Raw genomic sequence first — 16515 nt, 5'->3', positions numbered from 1 at the left:
CTTTCCTTTCCTTTCCTTTCCTTTCCTTTCCTTTCCTTTCCTTTCCTTTCCTTTCCTTTCCTTTCCTTTCCTTTCCTTTCCTTTCCTTTCCTTTCTCCTTTTAAACCCTATATTGGGTGCAGTTCTGGGTTCCCCAGTACAGGAGTGATGTGGAGCTTCTAGAGAGGGCCCAGTGGAGGGCAACAAAGGCAATTAAGGGGCTGGAGCATCTRTCGTACCAGGAAAGACTAAGCGAGCTGGACCTGGTTAGCCTGGAGAAGAGAAGGCTGAGAGGGGATCTGATCAATATGTACAAATACCTGAAGGGKGAATGTAGGGAGGAAGGGGCCAAGCTCTTCTCAGTGGTGGCCAGTGACAGGACAAGGGCAAATGGGTGTAAGTTGCAACACAGCAAGTTCCATCTCCATGTGAGGAGGAACTTCTTTCCTGTGAGGGTGACAGAGCCCTGGCACAGGCTGCCCAGGGAGGCTGTGGAGTCTCCTTCTCTGGAGGTCTTCAAACCAGCCTAGAKGTCACCCTGTGCCACATGCTCTGGGTGTGCCTGCTGAAACAGGCAGGGGTGAAACAGGGGGGATGGTCTCTAGAGGTCCCTTCCAACCTCAACCAGTCTGTGGTTCTGTGGAAAAAAAATGAAACTTCTCTTAATAATCTGGAGAGTGTGCAGAAAAGTGTTCCCTTCRCCTTTCATTCCTGCAGGCAAAAACACATTAGATAAATTAGTTGGATAAGAACCAAATATTTGCCATTCTACTTGTTTATTCTGTTCAATTTATTCTGTTCAATTTTTTGTTTGTTTTGTGTTGACTGTGTACCAGAAAAATCCTGGCATGGGTCCAGCTCAGCCAAGCTGTATGTATTAGTTGTTGACTGTGGATAGATTTGTACAAGAGGGAGACTGATTATGAAAAACAGGTTTTTTTCTGGATGACAGCATAGATGCAGTTAATGTTCCAGGGTGTTTGCCATCTCAAACTGGCTGAAATTCCTCAGGAAATTTGTGCCAACTGTGGATGGTTTTAGAGRTACACTGAAGACAAAGAAAGCTTTAATCCCAGCTTAGTGAAATCTTATTGCCTCACTGCTCTGCTTCCTGCTGCACCCGTGTTACGAAAGCATCCTTAGACCTAATCRCCGGGCAGGGCATCCCATGGAGGAGGTGAGAAGGCCCCAAACAGCAGGTGCCAGTGCTTGTGTTCACAGGCAAAATGCTGYCGTGCCCTGGGCTAAGTATTTGATAAAAGGCAAGCTTGGCCAGGTGCTTTTAGTTGTGACTCCCTCTCATTGCTTTTTATCCATAGGGGTCAGTTATAAGGAGAAGCTCTGGCCTTTAGCATGTGCTTCCAGCAGCCTTTCTAGGAGCTGTCTGGAGGAGGAGGAGGAGCGCTTGCCTCTTCAGTAAGACGTGGCCCTATGCGAATGGCCCAGAGTCTCTGCCTGGCTGGGACGTGCCTGGYTTGGGGTAAATAATGAATACCTTTAGGGAGAGCATGTGATGGGGCATGGAGGGCTGGATCTCTCTGTGCCTGGGCTGTGCAAGAGGAATGAAAATACTTRGAGAAAAACAGCCACGGAGAAAAGATCCTACCAGAACAAGATAAACAGGCTTTCCAGGCTAAATATGCACCTGCACTGGCTGRTAAAGAAGACTACATTTCACCCTTGAAAACTACTGCTCCTTAGAAGAACAAAGAGGGTGTTTCACYCCAAGCTGTTTCAGTACTTTTTTTTTGTCCTGCTTTTAACAATTAAAAAAAGTCCCTTCCTATCCACCTGTGAAAACAAAGCATTTGGTTTGCAGTTGAATAAAATATTCTAGTCAAAAAGAAACAAAATTCTGCTTTTACTTCCTTATTCTGAAAATCAATTTAAAAGGTAGTTTTTGGTCATCTGGAAGCAACTGATTTGTATTACCAGAAAAGCAGGAGTGTTAGATAGTGGTGCCTCAACTGAAGCTCTTTATTTGAGCTTGCACAATTCTTGGTGCCTTGTTCACCCGCAGGAGCAGTAGGACTGGGAGTGACAGTAGATTTTGGGCAGAACGGCAGCTTCCAGCTCTGGGAAGGACATGGATATTGCAGAAAAGGAGAAGAGGTCTGGCTCAGTTTGGCTTTGCTCTTTGGAAATCACATCATCTGTTGCCATCGTGATCCTAAACTCTCTATATTCGTGATTTTTTTTTTTTAAATCTTTTTCTAAATGTGTTTCTCCCTTCATGTGTAGATAGCTGATAATAGCAGGTCTGTTACTGTGTAGGCATCCTTTACAGAGCCATTTAATGTAGTTTGCGGTTGACAGATTGAAAACTACTGTTCTAGGAGAAGTCAGGTCATGCAGGCCAGGTATTTTATGAGAAGAATTTGTTTGTCAAAACAGAAGTTCCTAGCTTCAGAATATAACATCTAGACCCATTTTCAGGTTAGAAATAATCCCTGCTTAAGAGCACAAGACTGTGCAGGAGTGTTTGCTGTTTGAATCTGTCTTGTTAATTGTTTTAAAATCTTGGAGAAGGTGAATGATGAGGAAGTGGGGCTTTCTGTATTCAGGCAACCTTGTATCTTATTTTTTTACTAGGTTTTGCCATTCCTCTATTTGATGTAATTTTAAAGCACCGTATTTCTGTTGTGGCAGGTGAAAGCACTGACAGATCAAAGGGAATTGGAAGTGTGTGTTAGTAGAATCAATAAGCAGGATTTGAAAAATGCACGTCTTAACTTTGAAGTTACCTGCTCGATAATAGATACTTTACATATTTTGGATATTTTAACGAGGAGTGACTGATCTTGATGCAAGTAATGCTATCCCTTGAGTTACCTCTCTGTCTCTGTTTCTCTTTTCTCCCCCCCTTTCTCTTGTTTCTCCCCTCTTTAGGCAAGAAGATCCACCGAAGCCTTTTTTGCTGCACCCATGCTTGAGGAGCTCTGACGAAGAAGTAAGATTCCTGCAAAAATGTTCTCAAATTCTGGTGTATTGTCTCCTACCCTCAAAGGATGTCCGGTCTGTCAGCTTGCGCATAGTCCTTGCAGAAATACTTGCAACAAAAGGTAGATCAAAGATCAGAGATGATTAAACGACTTGCACCTGACCAGTATAAGTAATTACAGACTTCATAATGTATAAGTCTTGATGCTTTGCTTTTAACCTCTGAAATTTAATTTCTGTGACAACCAGTACATGCAGAGATTAGACTTGCACAGACAACCACCCAGAGCACTGGTTAGTTGTAGGACCCGATCCTATGAGACAGCAGAGTATTTCATAGCATTTTATGCTATGCTATGCWATAAAGGCCAGTAACTCTGTATAGATGAGGCCAGTAAAACTCCTTATATTCTCAAAATGAAGAATATGCTTAATGGGTGTCCTGATTTCATACCAGACTGTTTGGCACCTCTAAGGATAAAACCCTATTTATTCGCTCTCTCTATAGAGGAAATCTTTTACAGTCTCCATTAGCATTATTTTTGGTGATTGTATGAATAATCCTGACCTTTTTATGCTTTAATCAAATATGTAGATTTCTAGACGTAAGGATCTGATGGTAACTGAATTAGGATACCAGATGTAACTGTCGACTTCTGCACTCTTTAATTTATATGTGTTTGTTTGTTTTTTAGACCGAATACTTTCTATTTTGCTTTATTTTATCGGATACACTTTAATGAGATTATAAATATATAGGTAACTTTTTTGTCACTAAAATTAAATAATGAAAGTCATGAAGTCCCAAGTGTGTTAATTTTAGCTTGTAATAGCTGCTATATGTAGCATAGCTTTCAAAGCGCACAGGAGAAAGTGCAAAAATGCTGTAAATTTTCCAATTTGGGCTCAACTTTATGAATATACATAAATTTATGTAATAGCCTAAACATATGTTTTTCTCAAGAAGAAAGGTACTTAGGCTCAAATGCTCTTGGGGAGTCTAAAAGTCTGGTATTGTGGGCTTTTTATCAGCTTGTATATTTTTGCTTTTTATCCAAAATACTTTCTTGTCATTTTAAGGACAATAGTTATTCTTCAACATAAGGATTTTGTTTTAAAATATTTTTCCTCTCCAGTTCTGAAACCAGTGGTGGAACTGCTGAGTGATCCAGATTATATCAACCAAATGCTGCTCAGCCAGCTGGAGTACAGAGAACAGATGAATGAGCATCACAAGAAAGACTACACATATGCTCCTTCTTACGAGGAGTTCATCAAGCTCATTAACAGCAGCTCTGATATTGAATTCCTGAAACAACTGAGGTATTTGATATTTCACTGTAGCTCATTCAGTATTCACTAAGTATACTCCTTATGCCGACCCATTACTGAGATCTGTATGAACTGTGATTATGTTATTTTATATTATTTTATTTTTGTTATGAAGAGGAGGCTGTAGGAATAAGCCACAACAAATGTTAGATCTCTAAAACAGTCTGTTTTTCAGCTAGCTGGCAAAAAATGTTAAAACACTAAAACTGAGAGTAGTAAGGCTGGAGCTTACTGTGTTGTTGAAAGGCATACCAGACCCTTCTTTGAGTCTTGCCCCTGAGCAGGAAATAGCTGGAATAATGTGTTGAATTTCCACTGATGTGGAACACTGCCACACTGATGTGTGGCATCTCCATGATATCTTTATAAAATAATACTGTCCTTCGGGCTCTGATGACTGTGAACTGTAGCAGCCCTGTGGACACCGGGCATTCAGAGCATTTTGCTGTTTTTCTCTGAGAGGGGAACAAGGATGTGAGTTTCTGCACATTTTGCCACAGGCTCAGACGTTTTCCTGAATTATTACAAGCAGGTATTTCCTATTTGCATCCTTCGGGTACTCTGAGGTATCCTTTAAGGAGCTAACAAAAACACTAAGCCTCTATATATACTGAATCTACGTTTATATAGTGAATCTGTGTTTAACGTTCTTTACTTAGGCAAACAGCATCAGCTCACCTTCAAAGAAATGTATTCCTTCTCCTTMTCCTTATTCTCCTTACCCTCAAATTTCAGATAACTTCTTCCTTCCAACTTCCATCATATTACCTGCATTTCAGGCATGCATGCCCAAGCATAAAGTGTTTATGCCTGCCTTATCTTTGTAGCTGAGCTGTCTCTCTCCTGATTTCCTGTGTAAGTGAAAGGATGAGAAATAAGTCACTGGAAGCAGGCAGCAGAGCTGCTGCTGTGTCAGTATCTCCTTAGATGTCCTTGGGTTGATTCTGTTCATTAGAAAACTGCTGCAGCCATTTACTTGTCACCCAGGCCTCGTGTTRGACCCAGCTTGATCAGCCTGGCTGGTATTTTGTTGAGGGGAAGCACATGGGCTGCAKAAATAACTTTTTTTCTTTTTCTTGTTCTGCCCTGACTCTGAAACAACTTGTGTTTCTGAGACAAGAAAATGTGTTTAGGTGATAGAGTGAAATGATTTTGTTGCTTGGCTGCTTATTGTTCATCTGCTGTAAAATTTGCTCTTTCCTCTGGGCCAGGGTGCTGCTGCTGAGAGCAGAAATTACTCTCTATTAGACGCTATCTAAAACCTAATTGACATCATATTTATTAGCATAATAACACTAATGGATCTGTTTGTTTCAAAAGAAACCCAGCTCTTCTGTTGCTGTTGTTCAGGCACATTAATGCTCAGTGTGCTCTCTTTTTAGCTGATGGGTTGCTTTAAAGTGTGTTCTCTAATATCAGGTGGCAGATTTGCTTTATAAAATAAYGTGGTTTGGCTGCACTTGTGCTTCTGTTTTCCGGTCTGTGCAGTCCAACTACCATCATCTTAAGAGATGTTCTCATACAGGCCGTGTAATGTTGGTTGGTCAGAGCTGATTAGTATTTAGATGGGATACACCTGAGAAAATGTCTCTCTTTTCAAAGAGAAAAGGAAAACAATTTTGGAGGCAGTGCTCTTGCTTTTTCTGTTCGGACTGAGCCCCAGTCCCTGAGGTGGCAGTTAAAAGAGCCCTCCACTATTGGAAGAGGGATTTGCATCCTGCTCGGTACCCATTGCCAGGGGAGCCCCTAGAGAGATGTGACAACCTGTAACCAACTCAGATTTCTGTGGTCCATTTTTCAATACTTGATCTACCTTTATTTTTAAGCTTTATTTTTTGATGTCATTATTTACCAGTGAAAGTTWGAAGAACTTACGTGTGGGGAAAACAAACAGCATTTCCTGTAGGGATGAACAAAATAAAGTATACAAAATAAGCTGTAATACAGAGCAATAAACCATAGGAAAATATATAAGAAAGGAGCTAGAGAAGGAAGTAAATAAGCTATTGTGCAATTGAAATTGAAGGATGAGATTTGGTTCTGTTGAAAGAACAGGAGTGGGAAGATTTTCTCCAGTCACTGGCACACTGCATTTGCCCAGGATTCCCAGTTAGATGCTATTCTGGACAATATTCTATATATCTAAAATTCCTTTTCTTGATCTTATTTGGAAATTATTTTATTTTTTCTTTCATACCTTTATTTTCTGAAAGTTTGCATAGGCCCTTTAGTTACAGCTTTTCATTCAAAAACACAAAAAAACTTCTGGAGAAGGGGAGATTATGTGGCTGTCTAAGGACAGTGGTGTTCTTCAGTACGACCTTTTAAAATATAAACCTTGCAATATTACCTGTCATGAAGGGAGGCAGAATTTTGTTCCTGTTTTTATAAAGTTTCCATAAAGCTTGATGTCTTCATTTCTTTCAAGAAGGAAAATTTACAAGATGAAATCTCACCTCCATTTCCCTTCAGGATTAAGTTAGCATGTGTAAATTGGAAGTCTGCTACAAATAAGGAAGAAAAGATGGATTCTTCCATGTCAGAGAGATGAAACAAATTTAGTTATTGTCAGAGGAAGGCAAGAGATAAAAGACTTAATGAGTTAAGAACATAGCTGAGAATACAGTATGATAAGGAAATAAACTGATAGATAGTTTCCATTCTGTTTTAAAAATCAGCATTGTATTTATTCTGATATTTATGAGCATAGCAGCAAAAGGTCACTTAGCAATTCGTCATAAGAGCAAGACTGTTATCACTGGCTCAGTGTATCATCTTTTACATAAGAATTGATGAAGGGGAGTGAACGTGACAGGGATTCGGGAAAGAGGTAAGAGATGAAAAGGAGAAATAATGCATATGTGGGCCTGTGCTTTCAGGTTTGTCATGAACAATTCATTTTTTGAAAATAAAATTAATACATTGCATTAAAGCTTCCTGAAATGGTTACCTGTCAGTACCACAGAGTATTGAACAGCTAAAATTTTCAGGAGAAACTTGCCAGGAAACAGGGTGATTGTCTGACTGGCCAGCGTAGGTTTCTGTGATGCAGGAAAGCAAATAGGTCCTGTGATTTGGAGGAACAGATTAAATTAATTACATTTATTAATTAAATTATTTACTTTATAATTTATAATTAATTATACATTAAATTAATTAGTGCCTCRGAAGCCATAAATTAGAGCATCTTCTTTACTTGAAAGTGGGCTGTGCAAAACTGCTCATCTGCTCAATGCGGCAGAGACTAGCTGAATTTTGAAATAATTATGGGAGACAAAAGAGTGGGGGGAAATTGCTGATGAAAGAAGTATCTTTTGAAGGAGCATATACTCCAAGGATCGTAGATTGAAATGGAAGATGGTATTCACCAAAATAGGAGACTTCCCAGGAGAGCAGGTTTTATTAAGAGGGAAAGTTGATAGATGAAGTTAAGGAATTTCTACAGCAGCAAGTTCAATTTACAGGAATGTTACACTTGTGTTAATAGCTGGCAAAGAAACGTCAAGAGGATGACATGAGCAGAATTTCTAAGCTTATGAAATATGTAACAGTAACCTTCTGCCCAGAGAGGCTGTGGAGTCTCCTCCTTTGGAGAAACCCTCCTGGATGCCACCCTGTGCTCCGTGCTCTGGGTGTCCCTGCTGGAGCAGGGCGGTTGGACTAGATGATCTCTAGAGGTCCCTGCCAACCTCAACCAGTCTGTGTTTCTGTTACTGATGGGGGCGTTTCTTCACTAAATGCCTGGTATCTACTAGCTACAAATACTGTTTTTCCTTAAAGTTCAGTTTATGGGCTGCATTAGCTGCCTGGCGTTATGTGTAGTGCAGTTTTAGGTGACAAAGAGCTTTTAATTATTCCCAGAGTGTAAACTAGAAGATCTTTTGTCAAGTAGACATGCTTACTGAAAGCATTAGGTAGACAAGCCTTACAGAACATGGCTTTTCTCTTGAACTGAACTCCCATCCTAGCTGCGTTCAGGTAATTATGTTCGGCTCTAATGACAAGACATAGAGTGGCTGTATGTCGTGTTCACCATGTTACTATTTGGGTGTAAAGTGGCAGGAGATGTTTAAGTTTTTGTTAATTCCAAAGTGTGCTGTGTGAAGAACATGCTGAGAGAAGTTAACATCATGTTTTTTCTTTTCTCTCTTCCCTCTTCACCCTCATCCCCCACTGTTTTTAAAACCAGGTATCAGATTGTAGTGGAAATAGTTCAGGCAACCACTATCAGCAATTTTCCCCAAGCGAAGAGGCAGAAAGGTAAGAATCCATTTTGCTAACAGTTTCTTATGTTTCTATTTTAGAAAGTTATTTTAACTCCAGGAAAAAAAATGTATCTAATTGGCTTGTGCTGGTGGTTTTTAGACAAATTTTGGGAAAGATGTGCCTTTGGCATCTTTGCTCTGTTTCGTTTGTCTAGTTCTTCCCAAAACTCCCATTTATACATATACATGTTTCTCCCTCTTCATCTAAGTTGATGGATCAAGGGAAATGTCATGGGATACAGTCAGTTCAGCACTGGCTGCAGCTTGAATTTTTGGCATTGCAGAATCTTATGCTGAGAACCCTGCTTCCTCTTTTGTCAATCCTTTCTTTCAAATGTCAATCTGTTCTCCTTTCAAAACACAGAAGGAGTGATCTGCCATAATTACCAGTCAGGCTTTATTTTGCCTCTTCATTGCATTGTGCTCTTGTGTTGCATTATAGGGTGCTCCTTAATTCTTCAGCAGCGTTTCCATCTGCCTTCTGAGCACTTCTGCCTTTTAAAAGGCATGTGTGCTTGTTGTACTTACAATTGTGATATTTACTTCTCTTTATGGTTCTCAAAATGTACCAGAACTGTGGTATGTCTTCAAGAGGTCTGTGCTGATGACAAAATTCTTTGGCCAAGTTCTTTGTTGGATACATATCCTTAAGACAGCAAAAAATAATTAAAAGTCAAAGGCAGTTTAAATTTGTTTGTAACATAAAATGGAAGAAAGTTTTATGTACTGTATCATGGGCCTTTGGGCCTTTTCCTTCCAAGCTTTCTAAGTACTGATATTCTAGATTTTTTTCTTGTGAGTTTATTGGTACACATATTTTTGTCTCAACAGTCTTGTCCTTAGAGTTGCACATAATCTCTAGATCCTTCCTTTCATGTAAAAGAAACAAAGAAATCCTTTCCTTTAAATAATTCAAGTGTGATGACAAAATGCAAAATTAATAAGACACAACATGCATGAGGAAAAGAATAAGAAAATCAAATAATATAGAGGTTTGTGTCCATCCATTTTTGAAAGTGCAAACTTGTCAATACTAACACTTCTTTATATTCTGAAATGGAGCTGGCTATGCATTTGTGTAGGATAAATTGCTTGTGCAAAAGCAAGGCGAAAGAAAAACTACATATTATGTTTCTGCATAGGTGTGCTTTACAGGAAAAGAGATATTAGAGATTTTTTTCAGAAGAAAGGTAATTTACTGGAAAGGCTGTTAYACAAGGTATTAAAATGAGAAGAAGGAAGTTAATATGCAAGTACATTAAGTAAGAAATCAATCTTTCTGAGGCTGCATTTCCATTTGTGCTAGTGCTGGTCTTTGTTGTCATAAGAATTGATTTAGAGAATATTTTTATGCAGCTCAGGTTCCTCCGGTTAATTACTGATGCTCTGTTCTGTCTCATTTGAGTTTATCTACTTAACTATCAATTACACTAAAACTAAAGATGATGTTCGTCCGACTCTTCAAATGCCCAGTACTGCAGAACAGTTATATAAAAAATAATTACTATTTGTTCTGCCAGATAAAAGTTCTGATTCCACTTACTCTGTTCAAGTTGGTTCTCCATTTTTATGAACTCTTTTACTGTTGTCTGTTCAAAGGAAAAAAAAAAAGCCATCATGCTGAAGTTGTGCATTAAGCTATCGCTTTTATTGCTAATTTAGTTATATGGAAACCTCATATATCATTTAAGAGTTGAGTTGTTGACAGAATTACCGTCACTGACTATGTTAGCCAGTGGAGTTTATTGCAGGAAGCCTTTTATTTATAAAATGGGTAATGGGCATGCACACTGTGCCTGAAGAAAAAGAGCATTTTTTACTTGTCATGTGGAACAGCATGCCCAGAGCTGGCCTGCAATACAATCAYGGTGGTAGTTACACAAGTTTAAGGCAAATTTCCAATCTGTTTCAGTTACTTCACTGATGCTTTCGTCTACCAAAATTTTCAGGCTTAGTCTGCATCCAGTAAAGTGTTGAGAGGATCTTTTAAAAAGTTGAGGGATAAAATCTAGTTCTGAAGATTTTTTGTGTCTTGTTTTTTCTTGAAGTAGATGGAGATCTTTCTCCTAATGTGATTATGGATCTAGTAAGTTCTGGAATTTTAGGGAAAATAGTTACGGAAGAAGCTCTTCTACCTTGCTAATAAATAAATAAATACACAGGTACATGGTAGTACAGGCATCACTGGACTCTTGTAGAAGAGACCACCACGTAAGTGATGTCTCTTCTCTATATGTCCCTTTCCTGATGCCACAGCATACTACCCCTGTAATAGCTGGATTTCACGATGGAAAACCAAACATAAGCTTTACATTAAATGGAAGTTTATGTTTGCATAACCTTATTTTGTCCTTTCCGTAATGCATTCTCCCAGTATCTGCAGCAGCATGTGTGAACATGGATGTTCAGCAGATGACATCTGCCTCTTTCCGGCTGTGTTGTGTATCCTGAGCATTTCTTTGATTCCAGCCTGTGTTAATCGTACTGGTAGCTGTTTCCATTTTCCTATGGCAGAGTTCTGTGGTGAGAAAGTAGTTTCTATAGCATCTTGGTATTTGCCTACAGCAGTTCCTGGTCTGGTCAAGAGTGTCTCTGACCTTTTCTTGGGTCTCTCTGCTGTGACCAAAGGTGGAAACGTTAAGGCAGAGTGTTAGAATAGCGTAGGTATGAACTAACAGTCGCACAACTGCTGTCTCAGGCTCCTTCTCTTTGAGAGTGGGAGCTTCCTGGGGCAATGCTTTCAATGGGAAAAGCAACAGGACAAATGWGAGCAGCACTTGGTGCAGCATGAGCAGCCAGTAAGGGCTTAAAGGGGATGCTATGCAAGTGTGTGGCCACTGGTGAAGGCGCCTGAGCACGTTAGCACAGTTCTGGGTTGACTGAGGAGACACAATTAACAAGAAAACACCCAAGAAAATATTGGGTAGTTGTTATTTTAGGATAAGTAACCTCAGGACCAGATTTCAGACTGATGTTCTCATCAAGCTACAGTTGATTTTTTTTTTTTTTTTTTTTTTAGTTTATCTGTTTTTATCTATCCCATGATATTATGGTGTATTTGTAATGCTGGTGCCCGGAGTTGTTTGAGAGTATTGCATATCCCTCAGCAAGGCCCAAGTTCTTTATTCATGTCTAAGCAGTGTTGGTGCCACATATTGGCTAAGTATTCTGCKGTTACAGCCCTTTAATAGCAGTAGCAAGTACTTTAAAGAACTTCTGAACATCACTATGTTAAGTCCTCTGTAGTGAAGAATTGTGTGTTATAGGGTCTTTTTTTCTTTTCAGATTTCTGTACCTTGAATCTTCTGGCATGTGAGCCCAGGAGAGCAAAGGAAAACATACAAAAGCATCTGACTCATGTTAAGCAGTAAGTTTTGCATTTGACTCTGAGAGAGTCAAATGTCTAAAAAAGTTGAGACACAGGAATTTGAAAGGCTCTCAGTGAAGATGCCTGCTGTGGGTGGCTGGTGTCATTTCTGTGGCCGGGAGGATTGCTTTTGGTCACTGCAAAACCTGAATGGCAGGAAACCTAACGTAGCATTAGTGYGTTCAGAGGCAATTGGCAGCTTCTTTTTGGAGTCATGCGGCCCACTGTAAATAGAAGCTGCTATCTTGCATGCTGGCACTCCACCACTTCCCTCATTTACACTTGCCCAAAGCTGCRAAATCTTTTAGCCTACATGCATCTGCTCGCTCTCCTCTAGCCATCCTTCCACGTACCCTCCTCCATGGTCATGATCATTGCAGCAGTGACTGTAGGAGAAAGCTTTTACCTTGTCCTTTGTTGTCTTCCYACTCATGTTTGCGGACTCTGTTTTTTTCCACAGCCCCATATGCCCAGTTGGGAAGAGCCACATCTATCTACATCTGTAACTGTAAAACTTTCATCTTCCCTTTTGATCAGAATTCATCTCTTGGAAGTGCTGGATCAAATCCATTGATTTGATACAGCTACATTTTAGGGAGTRCTTTTTAAATGCAAAATCTGTATCTTAAACATTTCAAACGACTGCAAGTATCTGAAAGTTTGTTTATTGCAGGCAGTTTTGTAAAAGGATAGTATTCAAACTGGCACTGCAGTGTGAGTTGGAAGGGACCTGAGTTTCTGGAAGCAAAGGTAGATTTTAGCTTTTTGAAAGAAAAGACTTCAAACCCAACAGTGAAATCACAACAAAACAAAAATAAATTACCGTGATGACTTTGTTTGCTGCAATATAAATGAGAAACTGCTCAAATATGCCAGTTCTGTTTTAATTATTTTCATGGAGACATTTTCCTTTCTTCTCTCACTGCTGTTACATTACAGGGTCCTCCTGGGGTTCTGGTGAGAATCTTTTTTTAGTAAATGTTGTAAAACTGAGCCCATCACAACATCCCTTTCCCCGCAGTGGTGCCGTAGGGGGATTTACATGATTTACCTTCTGATTTTCTGTGCCCTCCGCCCTCGACGTGACTTCCCAGCGGGGCCAGAACCACCCGTGGAGGATGACGGCAGAAGGGCCTTTCGGAGGCCGCGCTGTAATTGAGCGCAGCGCAGCCCTGGTGAGAAAATTGCTGCTTTTCGAGCAGGGGTTGTGCGACACGGTGAAGAAGCAGCCATTTCCGTAACAAGGAAATCTGCCGTGCTGATTGCTGCTGCTGAGCGTTCCCTCTGCTCGAAGTGGAGCTGCAGRCTGGTACAGAGACAGAACCGCCCGTGGGCAGGCTTTTGGGGGGCTCTGGCTCTGAAGGATGCTTTTCAGCTGTAAAAAGGGATTTTTATTTTAGAAACTGAGGCTTCAGGCTATCTTGGATGGGTACAGTTTTAGGATTTGYGGGCGTTGTCAAGATGATGGTTTAGGCTGCAATAAAATAATACTTTACGTCTGAAGTGCGTTACGTAGGCCACCTCATTTTAATTTTGGCCAAACCGTAGCATGATTTCCCCCCATCCTCCAAACAGAGATACACATACAGATGTAGTTATTTTTTTGCATAGCTTTTTGGCAATGCTTAAAGAGCTGCAGCTGTGTTTGCGTGTCGTGCTCAAGCATTGCGTGTGGATATGAGTTGGTGGAGGAAGGCAGAAGTTGTTGTGATCTGTGCTTTATAAATCACTTCCACTGAGGAGGCTCTTCTTTCGTATTCTGAATTCCTTTGTGTGCCCTGGTGCTGGTGATCCAGTGTTTTCACAGGCCATTTGGAGATGCCCATCGCTGAAGATGGAGGGAAGAGGCAATGTGGGGACGTGCGAGGCAGAGCCTATAGCTAACAGATGCTGTTTCCCTTAAAGTTTGCTCCCTCAAATACCTTAATCTGCCCTTAGATACCTTAACGTGCCCTTACTGCAGCTCTGATTGTGGCTTTGCTGCACCGTGCAGCAGTGACTGTGGCATGGGGAGGTGGGTTGCACTAGCTGGTGCTTCCTCGTGCTCAGGGCTTGCTGAGGTCCCTTCCCCCACGTCAGCTCCCTGAAGTGGTTTGGGGTTTAGCACAGGTTTCAGTACCCAATTTAAGCTCTTTTATGCTCACTGAGAGGCRAACTGTTAGAAAGTTAAAACCAGTGCAAGAGTTGAGAGTTGGAGGTGCTCACCGTGGTAGTGGGCACAGGGATAAAGCTCCTACAGTAAACACGTAAGTGTTTACTGTTAGGTCCACTTACCTACTGATTTCTCTTTTATGATCAAGTGCATAAGACAGTTAGCAATGGCTAATTTGTCTGGTAGCCTGTGGTGTTATTCTTTGCTTTCTGAACATTGCTYTAGCTCTTGGTATTTGTTAACTCATGATAATGGCATAATTGCCGTATGAAACTAGCTTGTAAAAGAAGGGGCAAAAATCTGCGTATCAGACTTAAATTTCCTCATCTGCACTGTTAAAAAGTGATGGTAAAAACATTATGGGATCATTCTTGAAATTCTTGTCTAGAGATTGCCATTAAGTTGTGTAAATCCTCTTGCAAGCATTTACAATAAAACTAAGAAGAGTATATAACTTGAAAAGTCCTTCTCTTACCTAGCACATTAGGACTGTTTTTACCTTCATTTTTACAGTAGAATTATCCAGTCCTGTTCTTCTTAATGTGTGGCTTTCTTTGATCTGTCAGAATTAAACAGATACTTTTCTAGGACAATGCAAACTTTAAAAAATGTGTAATGCAAAGTCYGAGAGTTCGTAGAGATCTGTTAGGATTAGTAAATGGGAGTTTGGGGTCACTGTGTGAAAAACGTTAAATATGTTTTTGCTACTTAATTATTTCAGCGTGGCATTTAGTAGGCACTATATGTGGTTAATGCAGAAGCTCTTCTAAAAAATCTTGCAAAACTAGTGCACGTGTGTGGTGCTCTAGGACGAATCAGATGTCGGAGTTGGTGCAAGATGCCAGGTGGCAGGTATGTCTGGTTTGTGGAAAAGAAAACTAGCTCCGAGGAATCGATTATCGGAAAATTCACGGTCGGTTCGTTCTGGCATCTGCTCCTGAGGCAGGATTTAGATTTGGAGACCTGAGATTGAGACTTGAGAACCTGGGAGTTGTGGCCACGGAAGCCCTGCTCCTCGGTGGAAGGGGAGCAGTTCGGCAGCGCCTCCCTCATCACTGCCCTGGGGCTTTCCTAGCCGAGCGGCTCCTTGCGGGACCTCGGCGAGGGAAGTGCCTGGGGATGGATTTTGCACCCAGAGCATTTAAACTACCGAGAAAACAGGAATTTTGGAAATTATCTCGCAGTCAAGCCAGAGAGGAAATGAGGGGGKTTGATCTTCTGCTTTTAAACTCCTGTCCTGTCTGTGTTGATTCAAGTGGGGGGAGATGATGTTTTTCCTACCTTTTCTTCTGCTTTCCTTTTCTAATGCCAATACCTTTAGCAGGGGAACTGAAACACAAAATTAAGTGCTCTACTGACTTCCCAGAGTATTTAACGTGCCAGGGAAACAGATGGCACTTTTTTTTTCTTTCCCTTTTTAATAGGCATCTCATTTGATCTTTTACTGGAAGGAGCACCATCTCTGCAGTTTGCTGCTCTTGTAGCACCTTGGATGCAAATGCTGCCCCTCCAGTAAAACACAGACAATCCTTCAATCGGGAAGCTTCCATACTAATATGCCAAAASACATAGTGCAAATGAAGGGAGATTAGAAATGTGGGAAGGGGGATCCTCCCAATCTCCTTTCAGTAGATAAGCAGCAAAAGTTCAGGCCATGTGCCACTTTTCAAAAATGGAACTTATTTGAACACCATTTACTAGGACCTGCTATTTCAAAACCTCAGCAGAACAGATTTCTCTCGCTCGTCCTTGAGCACTGTGCTAGTGCTGAGCTGAACACAAGCCAGGTATTTTGCTACAGAGCTCTAGCTGCAGCCTGCAGAAGCAGAAATATTTTCACTGCGCGGGAGAATAACAAAACCATTATATTTGAGTGAATTGGTTGCATCCTGCAGGTATAAACAGGAAAGTTTTCAGCACAGGAGGATTTTAAAATCTGCTTTTTCTGCTGTTTTGTTTGTTTGTTTGGGCCCTATTATTTGGTAGAAGAAGGTGGAATGTGGAATGTGGAAGATATAAACTTGTATTTTCTTTTGCTGTTTTTTTACTACCAATTCTCCTGCTGCTGAGTGTCTCCCCCGTGTTACATCGCCGTTGGACACTGTTGTGCAGCCCTGATGCCACGTTCTGCGACGTCTCGTGGCCATCTCAACGTTCTGATGGGGCTTTCTCAGCACTGCTCTTCTGGGGGCAGAGCTGCATGTTACACTGTTCGCAGCGCACTAAAGAAATCAGGAATTGCAGATGAGGTCCATTGGAATACAATAACCTGGCTGGAAGGGATTGGGCCTTGTGATTCAAGGCAATAAATGTGTTGATCCTTAGACCRTCAGTGTTAGCAGGTGTCGTGGCTGCATTTGGCTTCCTGAGACCATCTAACAAATGTAGATCCTGCGTACAAGAATATAATTTCTGTTTAGACAGTTGAGATATTGTTGCAGAATATTTCAGAGTTCATCGTTGTGTTCCAAACACAAGCT

The 16515-nt window shown here is 40.8% G+C and overlaps 1 protein-coding gene across 2 annotated transcripts in view; it reads left to right on the top strand.

Moving 5' to 3' along the window:
• SNX25 (sorting nexin 25) overlaps positions 1 to 16515 on the top strand; it is a 58457-nt gene that overhangs the window by 13087 nt on the left and 28855 nt on the right. Inside the window, exons 3-5 of one of the 2 annotated variants that reach the window (XM_026033497.1) lie at positions 2869 to 3041; positions 4056 to 4242; positions 8441 to 8511. In XM_026033497.1, coding sequence (XP_025889282.1) covers positions 2869 to 3041; positions 4056 to 4242; positions 8441 to 8511 — 431 coding nt within the window. Of the gene's footprint in view, positions 1 to 2868; positions 3042 to 4055; positions 4243 to 8440; positions 8512 to 16515 lie in introns of those variants that run through there. The other variant, XM_026033498.1, reaches the window with a different exon arrangement.

This window comes from Nothoprocta perdicaria, unplaced genomic scaffold, assembly GCF_003342845.1.
Source record: "Nothoprocta perdicaria isolate Ctin4 unplaced genomic scaffold, notPer1 scaffold_13, whole genome shotgun sequence".
Taxonomy (NCBI): Eukaryota; Metazoa; Chordata; class Aves; order Tinamiformes; family Tinamidae; genus Nothoprocta; species Nothoprocta perdicaria.
Note: the sequence above shows the minus strand (reverse complement) of the source record. Positions and strands in the feature narration are given on the sequence as shown.